Source organism: Canis lupus, chromosome 3 (genome assembly GCF_048164855.1).
Source record: "Canis lupus baileyi chromosome 3, mCanLup2.hap1, whole genome shotgun sequence".
In the NCBI taxonomy this organism is placed as follows: domain Eukaryota; kingdom Metazoa; phylum Chordata; class Mammalia; order Carnivora; family Canidae; genus Canis; species Canis lupus.
Genome location: NC_132840.1, coordinates 6,836,695 through 6,863,249, shown reverse-complemented (window position 1 = coordinate 6,863,249; position 26,555 = coordinate 6,836,695). Strand labels below are relative to the sequence as shown.

Here is a 26,555-nt window from a genome sequence, read left to right as displayed (position 1 = left end):
TACCGCACAGCCGTCGACGGCGGGTACAGCGCGCCGCCCGGCGTCCACGGGCGCCGCCTCCTGGCCGGGGGGAGGGACTGCAGGGAGGCGGAGGACGCGGCGCCGCACCGCCCCCTGGAGGCCGGAGGCCGGAGCTGCGTCCCGCCCCCAGGCCCGACGGCAGCCGCCGGGACCCCGGGGAAAGCGCGCAGGAGCCAGCCCTCGCAGCGCCCCCTGCCCGCCGCCGCCCCCTCCCACCCTCGGGTCCCCTTACTTTGACTTGGCTTCTCTGTCGGCGGGGAGGGGGCAGCGACTACCAGAGGTTCCACTGTGCCCATTTCCCGCGCCTGCCTGAGAGCGGTGGAAGCGTCCACGGCAGGCTAAGGCTGTGTACGCGCGGGAGGGTGAGTGATCAGGTGGGTCGGCCTGGGGGCGGGGTGGGGGTGGGGGTGGGGGGACACGTGGGGGCGCCGTCTGCTCCGGAACGCAGGCAGTATGGGGGTGGGGGCTGCACTGCCAGCACTCCTTGAAGAAGAAAAGTGTGGCCGCAGGGGCCCAGGAGGCCCCGAGAAAGAGCAACCCTAAGCCCAAACCAGCTGCTTGGGGCTGCTAGGAACCACGAGGGGTATCTTCATGGAGGGTAGGGGGAAAGGGCCCCTCTCTTGCAGCCCTCAATCTTCCTTCCAGGGCCAGGCACCAATGACCAGGTGGGGGGCTGCTGTCTGGGCTGGAGGGAAGGAGGGAGCCTCTGGGGTAGGAGCTGACTCAGACCGGCCAGAATCCTCCAGGCCCAGACCCTCCACTCCGGTGCATTCCTGGCCACTTTCACCTATACCCCTCCCTACAAAGTCTAGCCAAGGAGGCTGGGACTGAGGTCAGGGTCCTGGAGCCAGACACCAACCCAGGCCTGCTCCTCCACTTACCTGCTTGGTGAGCTCCAGCAACTCAGTGCTCTTTAAGCCTCACCTTACTCACCTGTAAAAACAAAAAATAAAAAATAAAAAAAGAAAAAGAAAAATGTCATTCTTTTTTTTTTTTTTTTTTTTTGTGGGGTTGCCATAAAGACTAGGGAGGACCACATGTGTCAATGTCTAGTCGCTGGCAGCCCTTAGGCTGTGTTCATGCCCTCCTCATCATTTCACCCTCAGTCAGGGGATCCTGAACTGGTAAAAGTTACCTGGAGAGTTGACCTGTGAGATCCCTCCCAGCTCTAAGGCTGAGGTACCTTTGGGGCATGTGTTTCTTGCCTGACACTCCCCAGAATTTGTGGCAAGATTGTAAGAAGGTAGACTGTGTAGCCAGAAGGCACTATGCCTCATAACATGCTCTGGCCCTTGGTTCCTGGAAGAGGAGGTGGCAGTGGGTCTAATGGCTTCCTTGGCTCTAAGACAGAGGCCTCCTCTGGAGCCTGGAGGCTTGCGAGAGGAGCAGACCTGGGCGTCAGAAGCAGGCACAGTGGGAGCAACAGCAACCCACCCCCCTCCCATCCCAGCTGCCACATCAGCACCCAAAGTCCAGACCATCAGACCAGCTACCTAGGAGCTTTCTTCTTGAGCTGATATGGCTGCTAGAGGAGCCTTGGAATCGTCCTGCTCCATCTCCAGCCCCCAGCCAGGACCTCTGTCCCACCCTCCTCTAGCTTTAGTAAGCATCAGGACCAACCTTGGATCCCTCCCCAGCTGTCCCAGGGCCGCCCCATTGAGTCATTGCCTCCTGCTCCCTCCCTCTCCAGCTGCCCACGCCTAGCCGCTAGCCAGGCCTCCTAGGAGCCCTAACATCTGGGGGGACCTGCTGGCAGGCACACATCCCCCCCTCCAATATGAGAGGTAAGTAAGAGGCCTCAAGCCACAGGCCATAGCTGAGCCCAGCACTACCGGGCACAGGCAGACAGACAGATTGGGGTCACGGTCAGGCCTTGGTTTATTCACTCCACATAGAACGTGTATTGTAGCTTCATGAAAACAGAGTGTATTGTCTGCTTCTGTGCTTCCAGCACTTAACGTAGGGCCTAGCATAGAATAAATGGCTAGGGGTCCCTGAAAGTGGTCACATTCCCCCTGTCCTCCTGAGGCTACCCATCCTTGAGCCAGATGTAAACTCAAGTCACAAATAGAGAGAGATTCAGAGGCTCAGTCTGAAGGAAAACAGAAAAGGCAGAGCTGCAGGATGAACAGCCCTGGGATGGCAAAGATGCAGATTGAAATGGGGACACACAGAGGCCTAGCGGGGAACACTGGGGGCTGGGCCTGGAACCAGCCCAGGCTGCTGACCACAGCAGGCTCTGCGGGCTGAGCTTGCAGGACTGAGCAGTGACTCATGGGGCCCATCTCTGTGGCTCTGCTGGCAGCAAAATCCACTCACCGCAACCTTTTCCTCTGAGATCATAAAATGGGGTTGAGCGTCCCTCCCCTGCCCCTTCCCCAGCCTTCCTTCAGCCTCCCATTCCTTGCCAACATGAACCAGTCAAAAATAAGATGGGGGCTGTTGGCCTCATAATGAGACCCAAAGTCATTGCCCTTACTCCACCCCAAACCTTGCACACTCTCTTCAGGACTGCCCGAGACAGCAAGGGTGACAATACTCCAGACTTTCCAGACTTCTCTTACTTTTGGCCTAAATAAATTCCAAACTCCATGCTGGCCTGGAAAACCCATCTAGATCACAAATCTTGTCTGAAACCGTCTCCTCTACCTGGAAAACCCATGCCCATCTCCCTTGGTCCCCATCTCCATCTCCTTCCTCCTTAAAGACCTGGATGCAGCTCAGGTCATTCTGAAGGCCATGTCCACCATCTTGCCCAGTTAGGTGGTGAGCCATAGACAAGCTCCTGACTTGCTCTCTGTCCTGCATCCCAGGTGCCTGCCTCTCCCCCAGCTGTTCTCACCTGCTTTCTCCCCCTCTATCTCTGACTAACCCTGTCTTCCCGGCTGTCCCACTATCCTTAGTTACCCAGCACCAAGCCCAGGAGCCCGTCTCTGCACTCCTCCTCTTCCTGCTATACCTTTAGTTGCCTGATTGTATGGATTTGATTTCTACCATCTTTCTAATCTAGAAATTCTAGAATGTTGTCTATGTGATCTCCCTCACAAGGAGCTGATTAAGATTACAGACCTCTGGGTCTTCATTGCCTTGCTGAGTCAGAACCTTGGGATAGGCCCAGGAATCTGCATGGGTTTTTTTTTAAGATTTATTTTTTTAAAAAGATTTATTTATTTTTATTTATTTATGATAGTCACACACAGAGAGAGAGGCAGAGACATAGGCAGAGGGAGAAGCAGGCTCCATGCACTGGGAGCCTGACGTGGGATTCGATCCCGGGTCTCCAGGATCGCGCCCTGGGCCAAAGGCAGGCACCAAACCACTGCGCCACCCAGGGATCCCTGATTTATTTATTTTTAGAAAGAGAGGGAATGAGGAGAGGGAGGGGCAGAAGGCAAGAGAGAGAGAGAATCTCAGGTAGACTCCCTGCTGAGCACGGAGGCTCAATGTGGTCCTCAGTCTTATGACCCCAAGATCACAACCTGAGCTGAAACCAAGAGTCAGATGCTTAACCAACTGAGCCACCCAGGTGCCCCAGGAATCTGCATGTTTGACAGCTCTCGTTGATTGTGACCCTAAGGTCTGAGAATGGCTGCCTGCCTTCTCCAGCCTCTTCTCATCCCTCTGCTGCTTGAGCAGAACAAGTCTCCTGTCTCTAGGCTTCCTTTCTACCAGTCCATCCTCCACCTGGGGTGTCATTCATTCCATCTGGCACCAACTGCGTTGGAGCTCCCTAAAGTTCATCACTGCCCACACCACTCCCCAGATCACAGTTCTCCCAGGCCAGCTCTCTGCCACCTCTGCAACTCAGCACTGTTCTGCCCGCCCCCCCCGCCCCCCCCCCCCGCCCCTTTGTGTCCCTGGCTGGTCTCTCCAGAGCACATCACCCACTGCTCCTAGCTTTTTGCCACATGTGCTCTGGGCATCCTTTGTTTATGCTGCTCTTTCTACCTGGAATGTACCCACCCAACTTTGCCTGTATTGTCTGAACCCCTACACACACTCACACACACACTTTCACATACACTAACTCCTAACAGAGGCTTCCCAGATCTCCTCAGAGCCCCACAGCTCCTGACCTTCCAGGCTCCTGGCCTTTAGAATAAGACCTGTAATGGCAAACATGTATGATTCCTTACTGTGGGCCATGCTGTATAATAGATTCTTCTCATTTTTTCATTTCATCCTGACAGCAAACTTCTAAAATAAGTATACTTGTTATTCCATCTCAGAGATGAGGACACTGAGGCTCACAGAGAGTACGTAACGTGCCTAAGTGCCATAGCTGGAAGCAACAGCCAGACTGTTAACTATTAGCTCCTATCACTGCTAACTCTCAACAATATGAGGGCAAAGCCCAAGTCTCTCCTCTTTTCTTTCCATCTTCCCACTCATAACACAGAGAAGGTGCTTGTTTTTTTTTTACCTTTATTAATTTTTTATTTTTTTAAAAGATTTTATTTATTTATTCATAGAGACAGAGACAGAGAGAGAGAGAGAGAGAAGCAGAGACACAGGCAGAGGGAGAAGCAGGCATCATACAGAGAGCCTGACGTGGGACTCGATCCAGGGTCTCCAGGATCACGCCCTGGGCTGCAGGCGGTGCTAAACTGCTGCACCACTGGGGCTGCCCAAGAAGGTGCTTGTTGACTATGTGAACCTTCAGTGTGGAGACCTCTTCATCTATAGAGATAGTAGGTTAGTGATTACCTAGGGTGGGGCAGGCAGTGGATGAGGAGTGATTGCCAATGGGCACAGGGTTCCCTGGGGATAACGAAAATATTCTAAACTTAGATTGTGGGATCCCTGGGTGGCACAGCGGTTTAGCGCCTGCCTTTGGCCCAGGGCGTGATCCTGGAGACCCAGGATCGAATCCCACGTCGGGCTCCCGGTGCATGGAGCCTGCTTCTCCCTCTGCCTATGTCTCTGCCTCTCTCTCTCTCTCTCTGTGACTATCATAGATAAAAATTAAAAAAAAACTTAGATTGTGATGTGTGTTGCACATCTGTGAATATATTAAAAATCACTGAACTATACATTTTAAATGGATGAGTTCTGAGGTACATGTGTTTTATCTCAATAAAGATGGATATTTTCCTAAAAGTCCTTCAGCCAGGGACACCTGGGTGGCTCAGTGGTTGAGCATCTGCCTTTGTATCAGGGCATGATCCTGGGGTCCTGGGATCTAGTCCTGCATCAGGCTCCCCGCAGGGAACCTGCTTCTCCCTCTGCCTGTGTCTCTGCCCCTCTCTCTGTGTCTCTCATTAATAAATAAATAAAATCTTAAAAAAAAAAAGTCCTTTAGACACAGTGGGAAATTGAATTTGAATCTGGGACTGCTTTTAACTAAGGGTTTTGGTTCCTAGATATTTCTGGACCCCACAGTACCTGATTTATAGTGTAAACTCATAGGGTAACCAGCTCCCTTGAGATTGCCCTCCCACCTGCCATGTGCAGAGAACTTCTGTTTATTTGTCCTACACCTGCCTCCAGTTTTCCAGGAAGGCTTATCTGGTCCCAGTATGTGCTGGTTGCATCTTTGGGTACCTTGGGACCTATCGTCTGGAGTCTCTTTCCCTGCTGGCCTCCCCCATTTTAGAGTGGACTCCCAGTTCTGTGACCCTGTGCCCATATAGTGGTCCCTGGACTGCCACTGCAGACCCTCTGCTCAGGGAACCATACTGGGAAGGGAGGAGGGAAAGAGGGCCAGAGAGCCTAACAGTCCTTCCCAGATATCCTCTGTTCTCTATCCTAGAAGCCCCAGAGCAAGCACTTGCAAGTTTTTACTTCCCTTATCAGATACCCCAGTCATCCCCCCACCCCTAGAACCCCTAGACACATGGACACAGGACACCCATTCATCCAAGAGATGTTTAATGTGTCTTAGGCTCAAGATACAAGACACAGGGCAGGTGCTAACCCCAGGAAATTTACCTGCCACCCAGTCAGCCCCCAGAGCAGCAGGACGGTGGCCCTGGAATACCTGGCTCCTTTCCTATTTGGGGAATGTCAAGGTGGTAGTGGCCCAGAGGCCACTATCTCCCCTCCTCAGGAAATCCAGACCCAGGAATCTGAAAGATACAGACTTGGATACATAGCAGCAGATCTTCAGAGTGACCCGTGTCAAGAAACAGCCCTGATCTGAAGCCTGGCCCAGCCCTGTGGCCTTGAACCTGGAAAAGGAAGAACTATGGCCCTGATAACTGGCAACAAAGGGAAGGAGATAAAGCAAGAATTGGACACAGGTTCCCACCATCCCCCTCACCCCAAAATTGGCTATAGGTAGCTGACCCAATAAGGCAGCAAAGCCTAAGGCTGAGGCCTGCTCCAGCTCCCACCACCCCAAGCCCTCTGAGGACCAGCCCCTCGAGAAGCCTCAGTGCCAGGGCACTGTCCTTGAGCTGGTGCTGGGGAGTGGAAAGGTCAGTAAAGGAGGGCAGGAAAGGTCAGCATCAGCTGTGGAATGATGCCCTTGCTGTGGGGGCAGGAACAGCTGCCTAAAGTGACCCTAGAGGGACCCATTGAGGAGAGGGCATCAGCTTCCCAAGGGGCTGGACGTAGCCCCAAGAAGTTCTGGACTGGGTCTTGAGCCAGGGTAAGGAACTTACTGAAAGGGAAGGTGGCAAGGATTAGGAGCAAGGAAGGTGATGAAAGGGTTCCTGTGAGGATCAGTCCAGGATACCCTTCTGACTCTGCCCCAAGGAAGCCCAGTTGCTAGTTCAGGCTCCTCTGGCCCCTTGTCAGGCTAAGTGGGTTCCTCTGCCCATTGCCCAGGGAAGACTTCCCATGGGAGATCCAGTCTCCTGCTCCTCCTTGAGTCCTTGGGCTACAGCCGGCCACCTTTGTTGAACTGGATGCACCAGTGGGAGTTGGCTGTGCGTGGGCTAAGATGGGTGCGGTCCTCATGTCCCATGAGGGGCTGCAGCTCTTGCTGCTGGGGGATGTCAGCGCTGCTCTCACTGCGAGAGCGGCCAGCTTTGGCCAGGCTTGGGGGAAAGGCGAAGCTAGGGCGTGGATCGTAAGGCAGATGGAAGGGCTGGGGCTCTTCAGCAGCCAGTGGGCAAGGAGGCAGGCGGGTCATAGTTGGGGCCTGGGTACAGGGCGGGGATGCCAGGCTCTCCAGGGACGAGATGCTCTGGTTCCAGCCTGCCTGCATGTCCACGGGCACAATCTTGGTGGTTTCCGAGGACACGTAGACTGCCAGATCTCCCTGCCCACTCTTCCAGGGTAGCTCCTTCTCTGCACAGGTTGGGGAGGGGGGGATGATTCGTGGGCTTGGGCACACCTCAAGGCTCCCTGGGGACAGAGAGTACATATGCACTCATTAGTAACACAGTGGAATCCTTCTCAAGTATAACCGCATTTTCGCAAATAATTCATTCCACATTACATTCATTCTATATTACATCCATTCTCTATTACATCCATTTGTGTGATTAGTTGATGAGGGAAAGCTCTCCACTGACTCCCAGCACCTGGCACAGGGCTGGGCACATAGTAGTTATTCAGCAAATACTGAAAATACTGACTAAACAAATGAAGAGAAAGCAAGAGAAATCAGGAGCCAGGCAGGAAAAAAACCTGTGATCAGTCCTCACCAGCTTGTAGCACTGGCTTTAGAGATCACATTCTGCCAGGCCCTGTCCCAGAAGAGAGAGAGCAGCAAAGGTGAGAGAGATCTCGAGGCTCCACGCCAAAGGCTTCGGTGCTCGATGCTCTGGGTGAGCACTCACCACAGCCCTTTAGTGGGACAGAGCCCAGGAGTGTGAGCTCATGCAAACCCCTTAGCAGGCGAAATGCTGTGCCACAAAGGGGACCTGAGCCGAGAGTCCCAGCACTGCTGGCAGCCAGGATGGAAGGCTGGGCCACTGCATGACAGGAAGTCTGAGGTTCTGAAAGAGGAAACTTGGGAAAGAGAAGCTCCCTGGCCACCTCCCACCCCTGCTCTCCAAAGTCAACACAATGCTTTGCCCGTAATAAGGTGCTCAATATGTGCCTGCTCGTTGATAAAGGTCCTGAGCAATCGATTACATTATGAAATGTATTGATGGTGTGATTGGAAGTAAAACCACCTCTCTTGAAAGACTCGTAATATTATATTTTAACAACCACCACCACCAAACTAAAACAACGAAATTCAGTCTTCACCTTTGGAGGATCCTTCATTGGTCTGAAAACTGTTAAGTGAAAGGAAAAAAATCAAGTATTTATCTATTCTTTCCTGTACGAACTATACCTCAAAGTAATGAAGTCACTGATGAGAGCTTTTTTAATAGAAGAATTGCTGGTAATGCAGACAACAAAAGAGATGGAGGGTATGACTGCTGTGCAGCCCCGGATGCAGTGCTGGGCCTGGCAATGACCATCAGCGGCTGCTAAGACTGGTGAACAGCTGATGGCGAACTTCACAATGCATGGGTCAGGCTACCATGTGAACCCAGCGATCAACAGTCACCTCACAGAAGAGAGACACCAGATGGGATGTGTTTCCTGATGTGACATGACACAAAGTACACCATCACTGCCTGTGAAGTATTCTTACCAAAACATCTAAACTGAAATCTGATGTAGATCTAATTACTGGTTTAAAGGAAATATAAGGCACAGTGAAAAAATAATGCTTTGGGGATGCAATCAGCAAAATCCGCACAAGGAAAGACTGTGGGACAAATAACCAGATTATTTCAATAAATACACTAGAAGAAGAAAAAGGAGGGGGGGGGACCTGTAAAGCAGGGTTTCTCAAACTTGACACCACTGACAAGATGGAACAGATACTTTGTTCTCAGGCTGTCCCATGTGTTATTTAGCAGCATTCCTGGCCTCAACCCACTACATGCAAGTGCACCTCTCCAGTTGTGGCAACCAAAAATGGCTCCAAATATTGCCGAATGCCCCTGCAGGCAAAATCACTCCATTACCACCCCCTTGAGAACCACTGCTGTAAGTTAAAAGAGACTTATCAACCAAAAGTCGTGTGTGGGCCTTGTATGGATTTTTATTTGAACAAACCTACTGCAAAAAAAAAAAAAAAATAAGATAATCAGGGAAATTTGAACACTGGATATTTATGATAATGATATTATGGTTATATATTTTTAAGAAGAATCCTTATCTTTTAAAGATATGCACTTAAGTATTTATTGATAAGGTGACATCTTATTTGAGATTGCTTCAAAAGAACCCAGTGAAGAGAGGGGCATAAGTGAAGAGATAGATGAAATAAGATTGGTTAGGACTAAGTAATTAGTGAAGCTGCGTAATGGGTAGATGGAAATTTACTTTATTATTCTGTCTATTGTATATTTTGCAATTTTCTATAATAAAACATTTTAGAATGACATCCGATGATGCTGGAGCCAACTAGCAGTGATATAAGTTAGGTTTCCACATATGGAAACACGTATATATTGTCTTTTATCCACAATAATGCTGTTTTGATGAATTTAGACTCCTCCTGTAGGCCAGGCTGCCACCCTCACTAGGGGCTCTACTTGAGGGCAGGTGTGCAGAGAGCATGGGTTGTAAGAGAGCCTGGTGTTAGATTTGCTTGTCACCTCATATACCTCACCAGACTGTAAAAGGAGGCAGTGAAGCAGTGAAAAAGCTGTAGGCTTTAGAGTCAGATGGGTCAGGTTCAAATTCTGGTTCTCCTGTGGGATGCTGTACAAGTCCCAAGTCCCTTTGGCTCTAGAAGCTCAGTTCCCCATCTTGGTTGTTATGAGGATTGAATCAGATCAGTCATGTCAGCTGTCTGATTATAAAGGAGATGTTCACTAAATGCTGGTTGGTAAATAAATGAGTAGGAAAAGGGAGTTGTCTAGAGGAAAGGCCATGAGTAAAGAGGGAAGACAGCAGCTGCACAGCTCCAGCCTGCCCTGGGGGGAGGGAGGCTAGGAGGACACCATTACCTGAGACCTTGCCCTCTTGGAGAACCTCATTGGTGGCCCGAGCCACAAATATGATCCCCTCGTCGTCCTCCTTCTCTGTCTCTGAACTGTCACTCTCCTCCTCCTCCTCAGACTCCACAGTTAAGATCACAGCAGCTGGACAGGGACAAGAACTGAGTGGGGATGGCCAGCCCAGTGGCTGCCTCTTGGTACCACATAACCCCAGGCCAGCTCCCTGTCCACCCATGCAGGACCCCATGGCTGCCAAAGCCCCCCACCTTCCTCTATTTCAGCACTGGCCTAGGGAGTTAGGGCTGGAGAGGAGGGAAATGGGGCTGCAGAGCTCTAGGACGCCACCAGGGAAAGCAGAGTCCTCAGAGCCAACAGGGTATTTCTACTTTCCAGCTCCTCCATCCTGTTCTCTCAGCCCCGGAGCCCATCATCAAATGAAAACATGAGCATCTGGAGAGGTGGAAGGCCCATCAATGCTCAGCTCATCCAAATTCCTGGTTTTGCAGGCAAGACACTGGGCCCCAGGGGCCACCCATCTTTTAAGCTCCCCCCTTCTCCATGACACCTTCGCCAAGTCCTAGGGGCTATAACCTGTAGCTAGCTACCAGATACCTGTCACAAAGTCTCTGAGAACTGCTTTGAACATGTCCAGCTCTGAAATCAAGTAAGCCTATCAGGTCCTTGAGGGGAGGAGCCTCAGCCTATGACACTGAATGCAGCACAGAGGAGATCCTCCAGCTTTTGGTTGATGGGCCCCCATCCTCCCATTCCTTCCTCAGCCCCACCCCTACCCCTTGCTTGCCTGTGTCCTGAAAGCCCAGGTCTCGAGGAGGTTTCCCATTTGTGGCCTCCGTATTAGCCAAGCCATCCTTCTGAGGGCCAAGAAAACAGACCCTAAGCCTCTGTTTCTGGCTCAAAACCCCAACACTGTTGTCTGATAGGATCTTTCTGATGCAGTGGGTAGGGAATCTGCATCAATCCCAGTGGTTCCATCAGTCATTGGCACCCTTGGCAAATAACCTGTGCCCCAGCAAGGGCTCTCCATGCCTTAGCCTGGACTGAATTAGGGACTCATGGAGCTCCCCCTGCCCCTGCTCCCAGGAACATGTCTTTCTGTTGCTGGATTCATTTCTGGTAGGAGGTCGTGCTGCCTCCCAGCAACTGACCAACCATGGTAAGAGACAGATCTTCCCCAAAAGGCCTCATTTTACCTTTCTGAGACTCCAGGAAGATGCAAAAGGGAACACAAACTATTGCACACACCAAGGCCTCAAGAATTTTCCAACTGGGGTCCCCCTGGGCTGGATTTCAATACTTGGGAGTTCAAAACTATGGGCCATCAGCCTCCAGCCCCAAACGGAAGTCCCAGAGAAAGCACGTGCCTTCTTGCGACCGGTCTTGCGAGGTCGTGGCTTGCTCTTGGTGAAGCAGATGTTGTGCTTGGTGGACTTAAAGGACTCTAGCCGCCGCTTCATGTTCTGCTGGAAGACTTCCTTGTCCTGCCGTTCCTGAGCATCCTCTGAGATGAAGTGGCGGCTGCAGCTGGCTTTGTACTGGCAATGACAGCCCCGCCCTGCCATGAGGCTGGGAGCCTTGGCCTCCCACAGGTACCCAGGCCACAGCACCATGGGCACCATAGGCCCTGCCAGCCCAGTTTTTCCAGAACTAGCCATTAAAAAACAAAACAAAAAAATACAACAGGAACCCAGCCAGACACTCTGTAGTCTCAATTTGCTGGGAGAAAAACTTATTTTTATCACTGAGCCCATTCCCCCAAATCTGCCTGTCCCTAAACTCTATTGCCCTTCCCAGTCCTGACTTGAAGTAGCAAGAGGCAAGAGACTCTGTATCTTGTCCCTTGGGGCTACCACGAGACTGAGGGCGACATTTCCTTCTTTGTACTTCCACTTAGGAGCCTGGTCCCTGTGCCTGCCCCCACCACACACACCCCTAGCTACACAGGATTCTCCCTCCATGAGGAACTCTCTAGCCAGCCATTTCTGTAAAAACTTTGGACTTCCAGAACTACCTCCTGACACCCTGGACCTTCTCAGTCCCAACAGCCATTTGCACCCAATTCAGGATGGGGGTCCGTCATCTGTTCCTTCCTACTCTTTCCTCACAAAGACCAAGCCCACCCACTACATACCTACCTAGACTGCCAAATAAAAGTACTGCCAGTTGGTCCCAATCATTTTATCTGGGCTCAAACCACTCCCACCCCTGCCAAATACAATGCTTTCCTATGCCTCCTATTTTCTGCTGCCCTGAACCAGTTCTAAGAGCTCCCTTCAAGTCTCTCATCTGCTCTCCTCTACCTAACCATCCAGAGGGACCCCTCTCTCCTGGGGGTGCAGGAATCCAGCTCCCTCATACCGCTCTCCTTGAACCCTGACCTCTGCTTTGCTCAGCCCACTCCTCCCTGCCTCCATCAGCTCCTGGCTGCCTCCCATTCCCACCCCCACCCCAGCACCTTCCTCCTTCCCCTCACCATGCCCATCCCCTACTTTTAAGCATGCTCCTGCCCATATTCCCCTGAAGAAAGCCTTTCCACTGAAGCACTGAAGCTATTGCTTCCCTTTTGCTGCCAAATTCTTATACTTTGATTCTGACACTTCCTCTCATACCCATTACTTTCTTTAATGCCAGAAATACAACTCCAGGACCCATGAATCCATGGTGCTGCCTTCTGCCTGGTTACCAGTGTCATGGCATGGCCTCTGGTTAGGCGCTGGCCTGACCCCTGTGCAGCATCCAACTGTTCTTCTGCCCCAGGCCTCCGAGACACTATCTGCTACTGCTCTTCTCCCCTCCTTTTTTCCCATGTGGATTCCTCAGTGTTGTCCTTGGCCCTCCTCTCTCCCTCCAAATGTTCTCTGCAGTGAACTATCCCTTCCCCTAGCTTCAGCTAGCCTAATGCTAGACCATGCAGCCATCAGACCAGCTGCATTTGAATCACCTGGACAATTTACTAAGCCCACAGATTCTTCGTCCCATTCTATACTATGAAATCAGAACCTCGAGGAGGTGAAGCCAGGAATATGTATTCTAGCAAGCTCTCCCAGGGGATTCTGATGTCACTAGGTGAGAAAACCTTTGACAATAAAGATCGCTTATAAATCTTTATTTCTAGCCCTTATCTCATAAACTATGATCTCATATTTGTAACTGCATACTAAACACTTCTGTCTCTCTCTCTGATGACATTTCTGTGAAGAATATGAGGAATTATGGATTATGTTATGGTATAACTAAGTGGATTCAGAACTAGTTGAGTAACCATATCCAAAAATGTTTTTGATCCATGTCAGTCTGGAGCCAAGCATGCCACATGGCTCTGTCCTCAGCTCTATCCTGTTCAACATTTTATGTTGATTTGGATGAATACAAAGTTAGCAGGCTTCGCAAATTTTCACAGGATATGAATCTAAACAGATATTTGGTGCCAGACATGGGATCCAAATAATGGAATGATGGACTAAATCAAGTAAGATGACATCTTGTTGTTGATAATCTTACTCCAGTGTTTTTTAATTGACTACCCAAGAACTGTACCCATTGACCAATCTGAGACACACACATCCATAGGTAAACCAATCATCACATATGTCCTGATGTGATACAATAAGAAATACATAGCATACCTACTGAATGTTCCTGAATCTGACCAGTCATCTAGATTTAACTATCAGGAAATACAGGGGATGGAGGAACACTACCACTGGTGTTACAATCAGCCAAATCCATAAATTGGGAAATTCTCTGAGGCAAAGTATCCAATTTCTTCAATAAATAAATAGCAAGTGGGGGGGAACTGTGTGGCTTAGTGGTTGAGCGTCTGCCTTTGGCTCAGGTCATGATCCTGGGGTCCCAGGATTGAGTCCTGCATCAGGCTCCTCACAGGGAGTCTAATTCTGCCTCTGCCTACTTCTCTGCTTCTCTCTGTGGTGTCTCTCATGAATAAATGAATAAAATCTTAAAAAATAAATAAAATAAATATAAATAAATAAATAGCAAGTGGGATAAAAGGAGAAGGAACTATTAGAGATTTCTTCTTTAATAAAGAGACATATTTACCAAATGCAAAGTGTAGACTTTATTTGGATCCTGATTTAAACAAACCATCTGGAAAAAAAATGTTTATGAATGCTGACTGGATATTTCATATGAGAAGGAATTATTATTTGTTGAAAGTGATAATAGTACTATGACTTTATATATATATATATAATATTCATATACATGTATACATACAGAGAGTGCCTGCCACATAGAGATACATATTGAAATATTTAGAGGCAATATGATACGTCCAGAGTTTGCTTTAAGATAATAAGGTGTGGGGACACTTGGGTGGCTCAGTGGTTGAGCGCCTGCCCTTAGCCCAGGGCATGATCCTGGAGTCCCAGGATCAAGTCCTGCATGGGGCTCCCTGCATGAAGCCTGCTTCTCTCTCTGCCTATGTCTCTGCCTCTCCCTCTGTGTCTCTCATGAATAAATAAATAAAATCTTTAATAAAAAAAAGATCATAAGATGTAGATGGGGTAAGGTGGGGGTACAGAATGCAACAAGATTAACCATGCATTGATAATTTTAGAGGACCTGAGTGATGAATACATGAGAGTTATTTTATTCTGTCTAATTTTGTGAATGAGTAAAATTTGCCTTAAGAAAGAAGTAAAAAAAAAAAAAAAAGAAAAGAAAAGAAATAAAAACCCAACAGGTTGAATGAGACAGAGTTTAACAGCCATTAACTGAGGAAGACATGGGGATGTGGCTGACTACAAGAACAATATGGAGCCTCAGAGTAGTAAAGCAATGCTATGGGGATTCTGAGCAGCGGGAAGAGAATGGAAAATTCTAGAACTAGAAAGGTAAGAGAGCCCTATGCCATGACCTGGCCAACTACAACTAGAGCAGCATTCTGGGCCTTGTTTCTTATGACCAGAGAAGACACATCAGGGAGAGGAGATGCTGGCTTGAGGGAAAGAAGGCCTATGTGAAAGGGAACTGTCTTGAAACCTTTGAAGTTTATTCTGCAGAGCTGCCTAGAGTCAAATCAGGACCAAAGCCCCCAAATTAAAGAAAGCCAATTCTGTCTCAACAATAGAAACAACCTTGACTGTTAAAACAGTTGCCTTCCCATTTCAAAGAAGTTCAATGTAATGGCTTGCTGCCCCCTTGTGGAATTGAGGCAGATTCCCTCCTGGATGGGCTGGGCCTTCTGGCCCCAAAGCTTCCTGACCTGCACTGGACTAACGTTACCTAAAAGAGATGTCTGCCTTCCCCATGCTAAACTGGTCCCACAGGCTTCCTCAGTACTCCTGCTTCTGTCTCTGACCCCATCAAGACCCCTTCTGTAGTCTGTCCCCTCCTCTCCCCTTCAGGACAATCCCTCAGTCCTATGTGCTCCTCACCCTTACCACCACCCAGCTCTGATATGTTGTTTCGCTCCAGCCTCCCAACTGGCTCTCCCCATCTCTCACCTCAACCCTCCAATTTGGTCTGTGATCTGCTACCAGAAGAAGACATCTTTAAACAGTGCTTGTATCAGGCCACCCCTTTCTCAAAAAAAAAAAAAAGCTAAAAGTTATTACAAGATGGGGCCCACACTCTTCAACTGGCATTTATAGCTCTCCACTAGCTGGCACCAGCTGCCTCTTGAGCCTGTTTATGGCCTCCCCAGACCACCCTCCTCTAACTCATCACCCCCAACCCAGGCCCCACTCCACCCCCTTGAAACTTTTAAACCTTGCCTGCTCTCACCCTGCGGCGTGGCTTGTAGAGGCCTCCACAGAGCAGATGGTGCATCACAGCATCCTCACGGTCCCGGCCACTGCGCACTGTGTCAATCACCTGCAGATCCAGACACGCTCCACTGCCACTCTCTCTCCTGCAGGAGGCAGGCAACATGTGTGCTACGGAAGGGCCAGGAAGCACTGGCCAGGGGGAGGTCAAAAAAGCAAAGATGCCCACAGGTTTTTCCCAAAAGGGATGCAGAAAGAAAACCCAATAGACAGGGCTTGAGGAACTGGAAGGGGGCTCAAGGACTTACAGCAGGTTGGTGACAGAGGTCTCTGCCACAGAATTGCGGCTGGGCATAGAGGGCAGAGTGAGCCCTGTGGAGGACAAGATATGGCCTCCCTGCAGGGGCCAAGACAGAGGTCAGACGACTATCAGATGGAGGGTGGCCCAGACAGTCAAAGGGTAATAAAAGCAACATAATTAACACTTATTCTGCTCTTTATATATTCCAGGTACCGTGCTATGCACTTTACACATTGAATCCACAAAACTCTGTAACATAGGTATTCTTAATTTCTTACAATTGAGGAAACTGAGGCTCAGAGAGGATAGGGACTTACCCAAGGTCACAAGCCTGTAAGTGTTAAGAATTGAACTGCACCTGCTGGCTCTAGAGTCCAGCTCTTTCTCAGCTTTCTCAATTGCCTGCCAGACTCTGAATTCAGCATCAGGTCAGGCTGGTTCCTGCAGCTGACATTTTACCAGACCATGGAGTCGGCTGGGAATTCCCAACTCCCTGCTCAGGTCCTGCCTGCTTGTTACCCCTTCCTGCTGGCTACCTGCCCACCCACCACTCGCTGCTGGCCCACCTGGTCCACGAAGCTGATGGCATCCCGGATGTTGAGTCTATAGTACACATCCCAGATCTGGTCCCGGATGCGGTAGGCTGAGCGCCGCATCAGCAGCTGACTCAGGTACTTCTTGTCAAACTGCTCCCACCTACAGAGGATATCAGGCCCAGCCCTGAGTGCCATCTCCAAAACCCAGCTGGCCGGCCCTTCCTCAGATGGGGCAGGGACACTGCCAGCACTGGCCTGACTCTCTTGGTATGGGCCTCAGCCAGGGATAATCTCAAAGTTAGTACCTGCCCTTATGAAACTTATAGCATTACGGGCAAGCCTGAACTTACAGCATTACGGGCAAGCCTGACATTAAATTGAAGTAATTGCAAATAACTAAAATTGCAACCGTAACAAGAACTACAAAGGATAATTATAGAGTATATAGGGATTTGTCAGGGAGGCCAGTGAAGGCCTCCTTAGAGATTTGATGTCTATGGTGAAATCTGAAGGATAAACAGAGGTTAAATACCTGAGAAGGAAGCGAGGGAATGTTCTAATATACAGAATATGGGCAAAGGTCGGGGTAGCAGGGTGGGGGAAGCACGATGGGTTCTGAAATTCTAAACCAAGATCCATGTAATCAGCAGGAAGATAGTCAAAGGCAGAGCAGAGCATGATGAGGCTGGAGTCTGGCAGGTGCCAGACCACACAGGGCCAGGCAGGCCTCACTGGGAAGACTTGTCTTATCCTGAGAGTACTAGGATGCCACTGAAGGGCTCCTGGCAGAGGTCACCAAGCCCAACTCTGGCTGTGTCCCTTCTCAGAAGTGTGGCACATTCCCAATGCTGCCCTGGCTGGCGGGGCTGCTGCTGCTGAAGGAGCCTTGGGGGAGCTCCCTCACCTGTCCCTCCAGTAGTGATAGCCATGGTGCCCCACAACGTCCTCCACTGCAGCCAGAATGTGGTCAAAAGTCTAGAAGGGGGTGGGTAGGGGGACTGGATCAGGACTCTGCTCAAAATAGAAGGAAAAGAGGTATAGGTAGAGGGATGGGGTTCTGGTACCCACGTGCTCATGCAGCTCCTGGTTCAGGGTGGGTTTGTGATGCTCACTCCTCTTCACCTTCAGCCACTTGACCAGTGGCTTGATGGTTAAGCCCTATGGACAGGCAGCAGGTGAGCCCTGCCCTATCTAGTTCCCTGGTGCCTTTCTTTCCCCATAATTAGGCCTCAGCTTCTGTACCTCCACCTCACTACACTCAGGGTCTGGGAATTCAAGTCCCTATCCCCCAAAGAGAAGAGCCCCTGTCCCAAAGGCTCCATGCCTCCCCCAGGGCCTGCCAGCCCTCTCCCTACCCAGCCTCATGGGCTCTCCCACCTGCACAATGACTGTGAAGAAGACCACCACAATAGTGGTGGCCACAAAGTAGTCCTTGGCAGGGACCTTGGTCCTGTCCAGTAGGATGACGAGAGCGAAGGCCACAGCCCCCCGCAGGCCCCCATAAGACATCACCACCTGGTCAATCTTGTCCAGAGGGACCAGCCGGAACTGATTCAGCACCCACGTCTGCAGGACTACGCCTACAGCAGGAGGGAGGCCAGTGGGAGCAGGGCATTGGGAGTGGAGGACCCAGGAATGGATGGCACCAAGTATCTGGGCTAAGGTCTGACAGGGGTTGGGAGGGGTGAGCAATGGGGTGGGGGGGGCTTAGGAATTGATAAGGATATGGACTCAGACTGGGGGATGAGCTGGGGCAGGGCAGGAAGGAGAATGGGAAAGCAGAGGGTGCCAGCAATACCGAGGGCTCGGAAGAACAGGATGAAGAAGAGGGTGCCTAGCACCAGCCCAGAATCCCAGGCCCACTTAGAAGAGTCCACAGCTGAGATGCCAAGCAGCATGAAGATGACGGTCTCAGCGCAGCTGGCTAGAGTCTTCATTGTGTATTTGACAGCCGTGCGTGACTTATGGGAGATGTTGGCTTCCACATACTTCTTACAGCCCAGGCCACACATAGTCACCCTGGGAGAGGAATGGACAGACAGGGCAAGTAAGGAGGGATTGCAGCCTCTAAGGTTTGAGCATGCCACAGGAGGTGTTGCCCATCACAGGATATCAGAAGTTATTGCAAACTTCATCAGAGCTGAAGCCTAGGGAGGCATGGAGACTGTCCTAGGATAGCTAGTGGTGGGCAGTCTTGGGATAGGGATCTAAATCTCCAGGTTCCCATTCAGTGCCTCCTGGAGGAGAAGTTGGGAGAAACATGCTTTGACTAGCATTCTCTCTGAAGCACCTTTTAGAGTGCTGTGGCCATGACAGCCAGTGACCAGGCCTTGAGGTCTACTTCTAGCTCAGCCTATACCTCAGAAAGCACTTCAGGTAGAAGATTGGGTTCTGGGGTGCCCAGGGCAGTTCCAAAGACAGATCTTAAAGCATTACCTAAGGTTTATTGTCTCCCCAGGGGAGTCTGAGATTCCCACTACCACAGGGGCTCAGAGAAAACCTACTGCCTCCTCAGGGTCTTGCTTCTGTCCATGTAAGGGGCAACCATCTCCAATGCCCCCTCCCAGCTGCCTACATGCAAGGCTCCCAGGACTCACGCAAGAATAGCAGAGAGCGAGGCCATTTCAGCAGTGAGGTAGGCTGCATAGGCGAGGAGGAAGACCAGCAGTGGCTCGATGATGCGGACCCGCTTGGTGAAGCGTGTGGTCAGGGCCAGGAGGAAGGCAAAGACTAAGCCCACGGCTGCCCCGCCCAGACTGACCACAAACAGGGAGGCTGGGGGAGGAGTGGGTTGTCAGCATGACCCCTGGCCTGGACTCTACCCGGGCAGACAAGACTGTAGTCTGGCAGGGAGTGGAGGACAATGCCCACTGTACTCCCCAGGGGTCAGGATCCCAAAGCCAGGATCCCAGGAAAGCTCTTCCTTCTCAGGTTTTCAGGGCCCTATTTCTCCACAGAGGAGGGAAGGGAATGAGGCAACCCAACAGCCTTCTCTGTCCTGATGCAGTTGGGGGCAGGGATTCAGCAACCCAGCCATGAGGGGGAAATACTGACCGACTCCTTTCAGGTAGTCAGCAGCCTGTACGTTGGCAGAGCCCATCTCCACAAATGAGTTGCAGACCTTGTACAGCACCTGAGTGAGAAGAATAGAGTCAGGAGCAAGGAGAGGGAAGGCCCAACTGGGACTGCCAGGAGAGGGTGAAAGCTGAGGCTGTATTTCTTCCCCAGGAAACCCAGGGAAGGTCCCCAACTAGTCAGAGCATGGCAGTGGGGGTCAGGGAATGGCAGCCAACTGTGCACTCTCACCACGGTGACAGCATCATTGAGCAGGGACTCGCCAAAGACGATGATAAAGAGAGTGTCGTTGACGTGCACCTCCTCAAAGACAGCCAGCACAGCCACAGGGTCCACCGCTGAGATGAGGCTCCCAAATAGCAGAAAATCCAGGAAGCTGGCCTGTACTCGAGGGGCTTTTGAGGGATAGATGAGGGAGAGCAGTTGGTGAGGTATCCAGTCTCCCACAGCATTCCCTGTGACAAGCCCTGGCTCCCCCTCACTGTGGAAACAAGGATGCCCAGAGAGGACTTGGGATGGTGAAGAGAGCATCAGCCCACAGGTCAGGAGACTTGAGCCTAAGCCCTGGCTTTGCCACTTACCAGCTCTGTGATGTTGGCGCTGTCACCGTCACATGACTTCTCTGAAGCCATGTCTCCTCATCTGCCTACCTCACGAGATTGCTGCAAAATCAACCCAGGAGATGGCTAAGAAAGCTCTAAGTAACCTGAAAAGTTAAGGTGGTGCTGAGAATAAAAATTGCAACTACAGTAATAAGAACCACCAGTAGGTGGAAACTGGCTGCTGACTGGCTTTATTAGGGAGAAGAACAAGAGAGTGCTTTCTTCCATGCCTGTGGTTCTCAGCCTCAGGGATGTGACACAATTCTCAGCAGGAGAGGGAGGGGCCGTCAATCTATGAGGGCTACGTATGGTAGGAAAAGCACCCACCATGCGGAGAACTTAAACATAACAGAATTTCTGTGGCCCTCAGTTTCCTCATGTATATATTGGGAATAACAACAGTATTTACTTCAAAAAGTTCTTTATTGAGCCAGAACCTCATACATAGTAAGCACCTAATAGATATTACTTATTATTGTTGTTATTATTATTATTGTCTGATGTCCTCCCTTCCCTTTCTGCCCCAAAGTGTTCACTCACCCATTTGGAAAACCAGGTTGGAGTCCACAAGTAGAAATTGAAAACCTCCCCTAGAACCTTGGAGGAAGTCTGAATTATCAACATTCAGAGTTGAATGGATTTGGGTACAGGTAATGAGGAAGAAGGGAGTGGAAAAGGCAGCCTGAGGGCAAAGAGCCCCAGTAAAACAGACCTCTCCTACTAACCTTGAACCTTTTATCAAACAATTTTAAGGGTCTCTATTTCCTCATCTATTAAGTAGGATAAATAATACACCAACAGAATTGTTAAAAAGAGTCCATGAGATAAGTAAAGAGAGAACACCCACTAGTGTAATGTATTGCATTCTGTGGATTTGTAATATGGATTTATCAATAATAATAACAGGGACTGCTGGCTGGCTCAATCAAAAGAGCATGTAACTCTTGACCTTGAGGTCATGAATTCAAGCTCCACGTTGGGTGTAGAGATTACTTTTTTAAAAATGTAGGGGAAAAAAAAATTTAGGGGGCCCTGGGTAGCAGTTGGTTGGGCGTCTGACTCTTGGTTTTATCTCAGATCCTGATCTCAGGGTCTTGAGACCCAGACCCACCTAGGGCTCCGCGCTCAGCTAGGAGTGTGCTTGATTCTCTTCTCCCTCTCCCATCCGCCCCCCGCCACACACAGCTCATGCATGCACACATGAGCAATCTATCTCAAATAAATGAATGAATCTTTAAAAAAAAAAACTTAAGGGGGCGTCTGGTTGGCTCAGTGAATGAAGTATGCAACTCTTGATCTTGGGGTTGTGGGTTCAAACCCCATGTTGAGTATAGAGATTGCTTAAAAATAAAATCTTTTTAAAAAGTTAAAAAATAAATATTAATTTTAAAATTATAGTAGTAATAGTAAACTACCCTGATGTGGCCTGGGGAGAGCCAGGATGATTGATCCTCACAGAACAGTGAATTGTGTGCCTCAGGGGAGCAAGGCTGGCAAGTGGCAGTGTGGTAACAGAGGGCAGGAGGCAACAGAGTAGTAATGCAGACTTTCCAGCCTCGGCAGCCCACACACAGCTGGGAGCCAGGCCTCTGCTCAGCTGTCATGCTGCAGAAACCCAGACCCAACTGGCAGAGACCTAAGTGAAGGCTGAAGGCCCATCTGGAGTGTTGCCTTGAACTCCGGGTGGGAGGGACCCAAGACAGAGCTCTCAGGGCATGGCTCTTGCCAATATGGGATCTCCAGAGCTGGAGAAGAGAGTTAGGTGATGAATCTGGCAAAGCCTCCATCTGCCAGCTCAGGTCCTAGGGTCACTTACCCACAAATCCAGCCTGCTGCAGACCCCAGAGGGCAGCACCTGTTGTGAAGGCATTCCAGAGTGTGCCCACCACGGCATAGGTGAGGATGGCACCCAAATTGTCAAAGAACAGTCGGCTAGGCATGAAATAGCCTGAGTCCAGCACAATAGGAGGCAGTAGGAAGAGGAAGAATGTGCCTGGCTCCAGCTGGTACTCAGCTTTCTTAGCCACAGCCAAGACAATGCCTCCAAGCACCAGTCCCAGCAAAATCAGCAGGCAGCTCTCAGGGACCAGCGATGTCACCTTCCGAGACAAGTGAAACACTACAATGCAAGAAGAGGGCAGGATGTATCAGCTTAATGGTCACACACACACACACACACACACACACACACATGCCTATAACCTCCCTGTCTTAGAACGTTATCCAATGTCAGGAACCCCTGACTCTGGGACCAAGGAAGGAGAAAAGAGAAGCAGACTGCTAGAATCTCCAACCTGCATGGCTACAAACCTTCTACTACAGCTAAAGTTGTCTGTCTCTTGGTGCTTCCCTCATGGTAACCTAGGCTTGCTTGCTCTTTCCATTTCTGGAAATGCCCGCTCATCTCTACTCTCATCCTCACCCCTCACCTCTCCTTTCTCTGATCTCCTTTATTCATAGCTATGATTTGAGCCCCAGCAAATGTTAGTATATTTTTATAGCTATAAAAATCAGGGCCTCAAAAAAAAAAAAATCATGGCCTCTAGAGTCAGGCTGCCTGGGTTTGAACACTGGCTCCTCTATTTACTAGTTCTGTGACCTCAGAGTATATAACTTCATCTGACTTTCAGTTTTCTCATCAGCAAATTAGGAATAAAAACAGTAATGATCTCATAACATAGAATTGTTGTGAGTTTAAGTAAAACAATCTACTCAATAGCACTTAACCCAGGGATTTATTGTAAGCACTCTTACCTAATATATTGTGTCCTGCCTCCCTAACTAGACCAAAATGTATATTATACCTCCTAGCAGCACTGGGGACCTCCTAGCCCAATATGCTTTTCATTATATAGGCTCAATTAATAACACAATAGTTTAAAAAACATTGGGTTTAGCAGTAAGAAGATCTCCAGTTCTTCTGGCTCCATCAGTTTCTAATTGTGTGATCTCAGACAATTTATTTAATTTACCTGAACTTCAATTTCTTCTCCTGTAATATGGGAAAAATACCTTTCACACAGGAGGAGGATAAAATGATATAGTGTGAATGTGTCTAGCAGAATATCAGATATATAGTAGGTTCTCAACAAATGTTAATTAAAAATGATTCTGGGGAAGGGATGCCTGGCTGGCTCAGTCAGTGGAGCATGCAACTCTTGATCTCAGGGTTGTGAGTTCAAGTTGTATATAGAAATTACTTAAAAATTTAAAAATCATTAAAAAAATGATGGGGGGAAATAATGCAGACCTGTCTCCAGGAAAAGAAGAGGAAGTATGAAATGGGTTTCTGGTGTTATCGCAACTCTTCTTTGCCCACTAAAATAAACTCTTTTGGCTTTCCCCCGGGCCCTAAAATCCTGAGTAAACACCTCTCCCCATACCTGGAGTGGCAGGTAGTGGAAGTGGCCTCCATGTTAGCCTATGTGAGACCCCCATGCCAACATAGTGCCCTTTGGAAGCTGTCCCCAAAGGGCTTAGAGCAGTTCCTGGCACACAGTGGGATCTACATAAATATTTATGGAATAAAAGGGAAAAAGAACCTGCTAGCAATAAAGCTGAGGGAAGGTATCCCTGAGCATCCTACTGATCTCTTCCATTCTCTGTGAGGATGTGTGTGTGTGTGTGTGTGTGTGTGTGTGTGTGGCTAATGAAGAGGCTCTCTTCTACCTCCAGAGGAGATGATATCCAAGGTAGGCAACACACTATAATTTATGGGGGAAACTACAGCTGTTGCTATATAAACCCTACATAGATAACTTTCCTGCAACCACTAAGACTCCTCAGCAAACCCAATTCTTGGTCCCCAAATCTGGGCTCCTATCCCTTACTCTCATTGCTGGCAGGCCCTAAGGTAAATTCAGTTATAGATTTGCCCACACTCATCCCTATCTTTGGTTCCCCTCTCCTCTCCTTCAGGGACTCCATTGCATCCTCACTTCCAGAGCATGCATCAACCCTAGCACTGCAATCCAAAACCCACCACCAAAGCCTGTCCTTAGGCAGAACTAGACTCCGTAAAAGCATTCAGGCCCATTTTCCATTATTAATGGGCTGTCAGAACAGAGTGGAAAGTTCTGTTCTGCCCAGCAGCACCCCCCTCTCCACCCCAGCAAAGTCCCTGGGGGAGTAGAGGGGCAAATTCTAAGCTGTGTGATTCCTACATAAAGACTGTATTGGTGAGACTGGAGTACAGGCTGTGCCAGCATAGCTGGGGAGTGAGTAGCAACGCTCAGCTATAATTAGTCACCCCCACAGCAGAGCCTGAACAACAGGGAGAGGGAGGAGGGTCTCTGGTGGGAGGAGGGACCACTGGCTGCTCAGAAGTGGGGAGGAAGGGGCAGAGGCAGGGAAAAGCAGCTCTATTCAAGATAAGGAATGTGAAACACAACCTTCAATGTTGTGCAGACTGAAGGAGGTCAGATGTATGAAAGCACCTAGTGTAGGCAGCACATAGTAAGGGAGGCCCTAATAAATGGAAGATGTTTCTTAACCCTGAAATGTAAAGAAATGTAGACCTGGATTATGGTGGGGGTCCTGTTAAGCACACCTAAAGAATGGTGTACCTCTAGGAGAGCAGAGGGGGGCTAGAGGAAAAGTGGTGGTCTAGTATCCCAAGAGAGTGGACACTTGTATGTGATCTCCTGGGAAAACTGCTTCCTCAGGTCCAGGATGCCTGGCTTTGCTGGAGAACACTATCCCTACAATTCCCCACACATCCCTGTCGCTGACAGAGGTTTCTAGGAGCCTGGAGATTGGTGAAGAGGCCAGACCGAAGGGCTTAAGGGCTTACAGCAAAGGGAAGAGGGGAGCAAGAGGGCAAAGGAGTCTAGGGATGAGGCTAGAAAGAGCTGGGGCAGCCCTCAGAGAAGGCCAATCCTCAGGCCTCCCCCGCGGAAGGGGGGAAGGGAGAGAGGGCGCAGGAACTCTGCGAGAGCCCGGATTTGTGGAATCGGAACCTGGGTCCCGGCCCTGTGCAAGAAGCCGGCCCAGATCTGGAGACTAGGGGTTGGGGGCGGGTCCGCTGCCGGCCGCCGGCCTGGCGCTGGCACACACGCACTCACCGATTTTGGCCAGGCTGGCCACCAGGATCCACAGGGCTACCAGGTAGGGCGCCTCCACCTCGTGCCACTGCCAGCGGAAGAGCGCCAGCCCAGGGGGAGGCTCGCCGGGCGACCCCGGCTCCCGGGTGGGCTCTTCGGTGGCGGCCGCCCCCGCCAGGGGCAGCCCGAGCAGCGGTAGCGCGGCGCGCAGCATCCTGCCGCCTGCCTAGTCGCCCTCCCGGCACCGCACGGCCGCCGGCCCCGCGTCGCCGCCGCGCCTACCGGCCGCCCCCGCGTCACAAGCACGTGGGGCCCGCTCCCCCCAATCCCGGCTCCGAAACCCCCAAGCCAGGTCCGGACTCCGAGACCGTGCCCCGGGCGTCCGGACTCTGGACCCCTGCTCCCCCCCCTCTAAACCAGTCTGAGCTCTGGAAACCCTCCAGGGCAGCTCTCCAAGTCCCGAAACCAATTCCTTCGAGTCCGCTCCCCCAAACCTTCCCCAAAGCTCCCCTACCCGGGTTTCAGAGCTGGGAGCCGCCGCAGCCCTCCGGAGGCGCGGCCGCGTCCCACCCGCCGGAGGCAGTAGCCCGCCCCGGGAGGGGAGGGGGCCTGTGGGGGCCGGGGGCCGAGCCCGAGGCGCGCATCTTGTCTTCGGCTAGGACAGACCCGCGGCCGGGAGCCGGCGGCTGGCACTGAAGGCGCGGGCCCCGACGCTCTCCCGTGCCGACGGCAGGGGGCAGTGCGCCGCCGCCCTCCCGAGCCTAGGACCCCCTTCGGGCCCCCGCCCAGACCAGCGCGGCGCACGCGCACTGAGCGCTCCCTGAAAGGACAAGGCTGTCCTCAACGTCCCCAGAAACTCCAAGGCCCAGACTGGGCCCAGGTCATTCGAGGCTGACAAGGAAGCTATTCCACTTTATCTCCCAAGCCGAAGAGCGCCCGGCCTCCCTCTGCGTCAAACTACGGGATATCTCCTCCCCTTTTCCATGAAAATAGAAGGGAACGTTATCTTCCTTCCCTCAACTATAAGAAAACCCAGCCTATCGATTCCCTTTAAACTGATAGAGAAGGATCCCTGGGTGGCGCAGCGGTTTGGCGCCTGCCTTTGGCCCAGGGCGCGGTCGTGGAGATCCGGGGTCGAATCCCACGTCGGGCTCCTGGTGCATGGAGCCTGCTTCTCCCTCTGCCTGTGTCTCTGCCTCTCGCCCTCACGGTGTGCCTATCATAAATAAAAAATGATAATAAAATAAACTAATAGGGATCCACTCACCTTTTCCCCTCAACCTGAAGGGCATTCTGCTTATCTCGCCCCAAACTGAGGAAGACTGTCTCCAT

At 50.8% G+C, this 26,555-nt stretch overlaps 2 protein-coding genes across 11 annotated transcripts in view; both read right to left on the bottom strand.

Moving 5' to 3' along the window:
• PLEKHG4 (pleckstrin homology and RhoGEF domain containing G4) overlaps positions 1–1,623 on the bottom strand; it is a 28,411-nt gene extending 26,788 nt beyond the window's left edge. For 2 of the 5 annotated variants that reach the window (XM_072814977.1, XM_072815019.1), the window contains exon 1: positions 4–84. The gene's annotated coding sequence lies outside the window, so the exon portion shown is untranslated. Of the gene's footprint in view, positions 1–3; positions 86–253; positions 410–902; positions 955–1,514 lie in introns of those variants that run through there. The other 3 variants (XM_072815003.1, XM_072814997.1, XM_072815011.1) reach the window with 3 other exon arrangements.
• Positions 1,624–5,875: 4,252 nt separating this feature from the next.
• SLC9A5 (solute carrier family 9 member A5) lies at positions 5,876–25,484 on the bottom strand. Of its 6 annotated transcripts, none has more exons than XM_072815114.1 (16): positions 25,245–25,479; positions 21,998–22,300; positions 19,811–19,974; positions 19,559–19,637; positions 19,102–19,279; positions 18,303–18,523; positions 17,882–18,084; positions 17,573–17,662; positions 17,409–17,479; positions 16,535–16,664; positions 15,976–16,064; positions 15,687–15,813; positions 11,303–11,473; positions 10,723–10,789; positions 9,930–10,064; positions 5,876–7,314 (listed from the first exon to the last, which is right to left on the bottom strand). In XM_072815114.1, exons 1-16 carry the CDS (start codon positions 25,435–25,437, stop codon positions 6,845–6,847), a joined length of 2,691 nt encoding a protein of 896 aa, XP_072671215.1. In that variant the 5' UTR covers positions 25,438–25,479; the 3' UTR covers positions 5,876–6,844. The 6 variants fall into 6 exon arrangements, with proteins under 6 accessions (XP_072671215.1, XP_072671209.1, XP_072671217.1 ...); XM_072815108.1 differs by having other exon boundaries at positions 10,723–10,792; positions 25,245–25,478; XM_072815116.1 differs by having other exon boundaries at positions 10,723–10,792; positions 19,102–19,144; positions 25,245–25,478.
• Between the last annotated feature and the right edge of the window lie 1,071 nt (positions 25,485–26,555).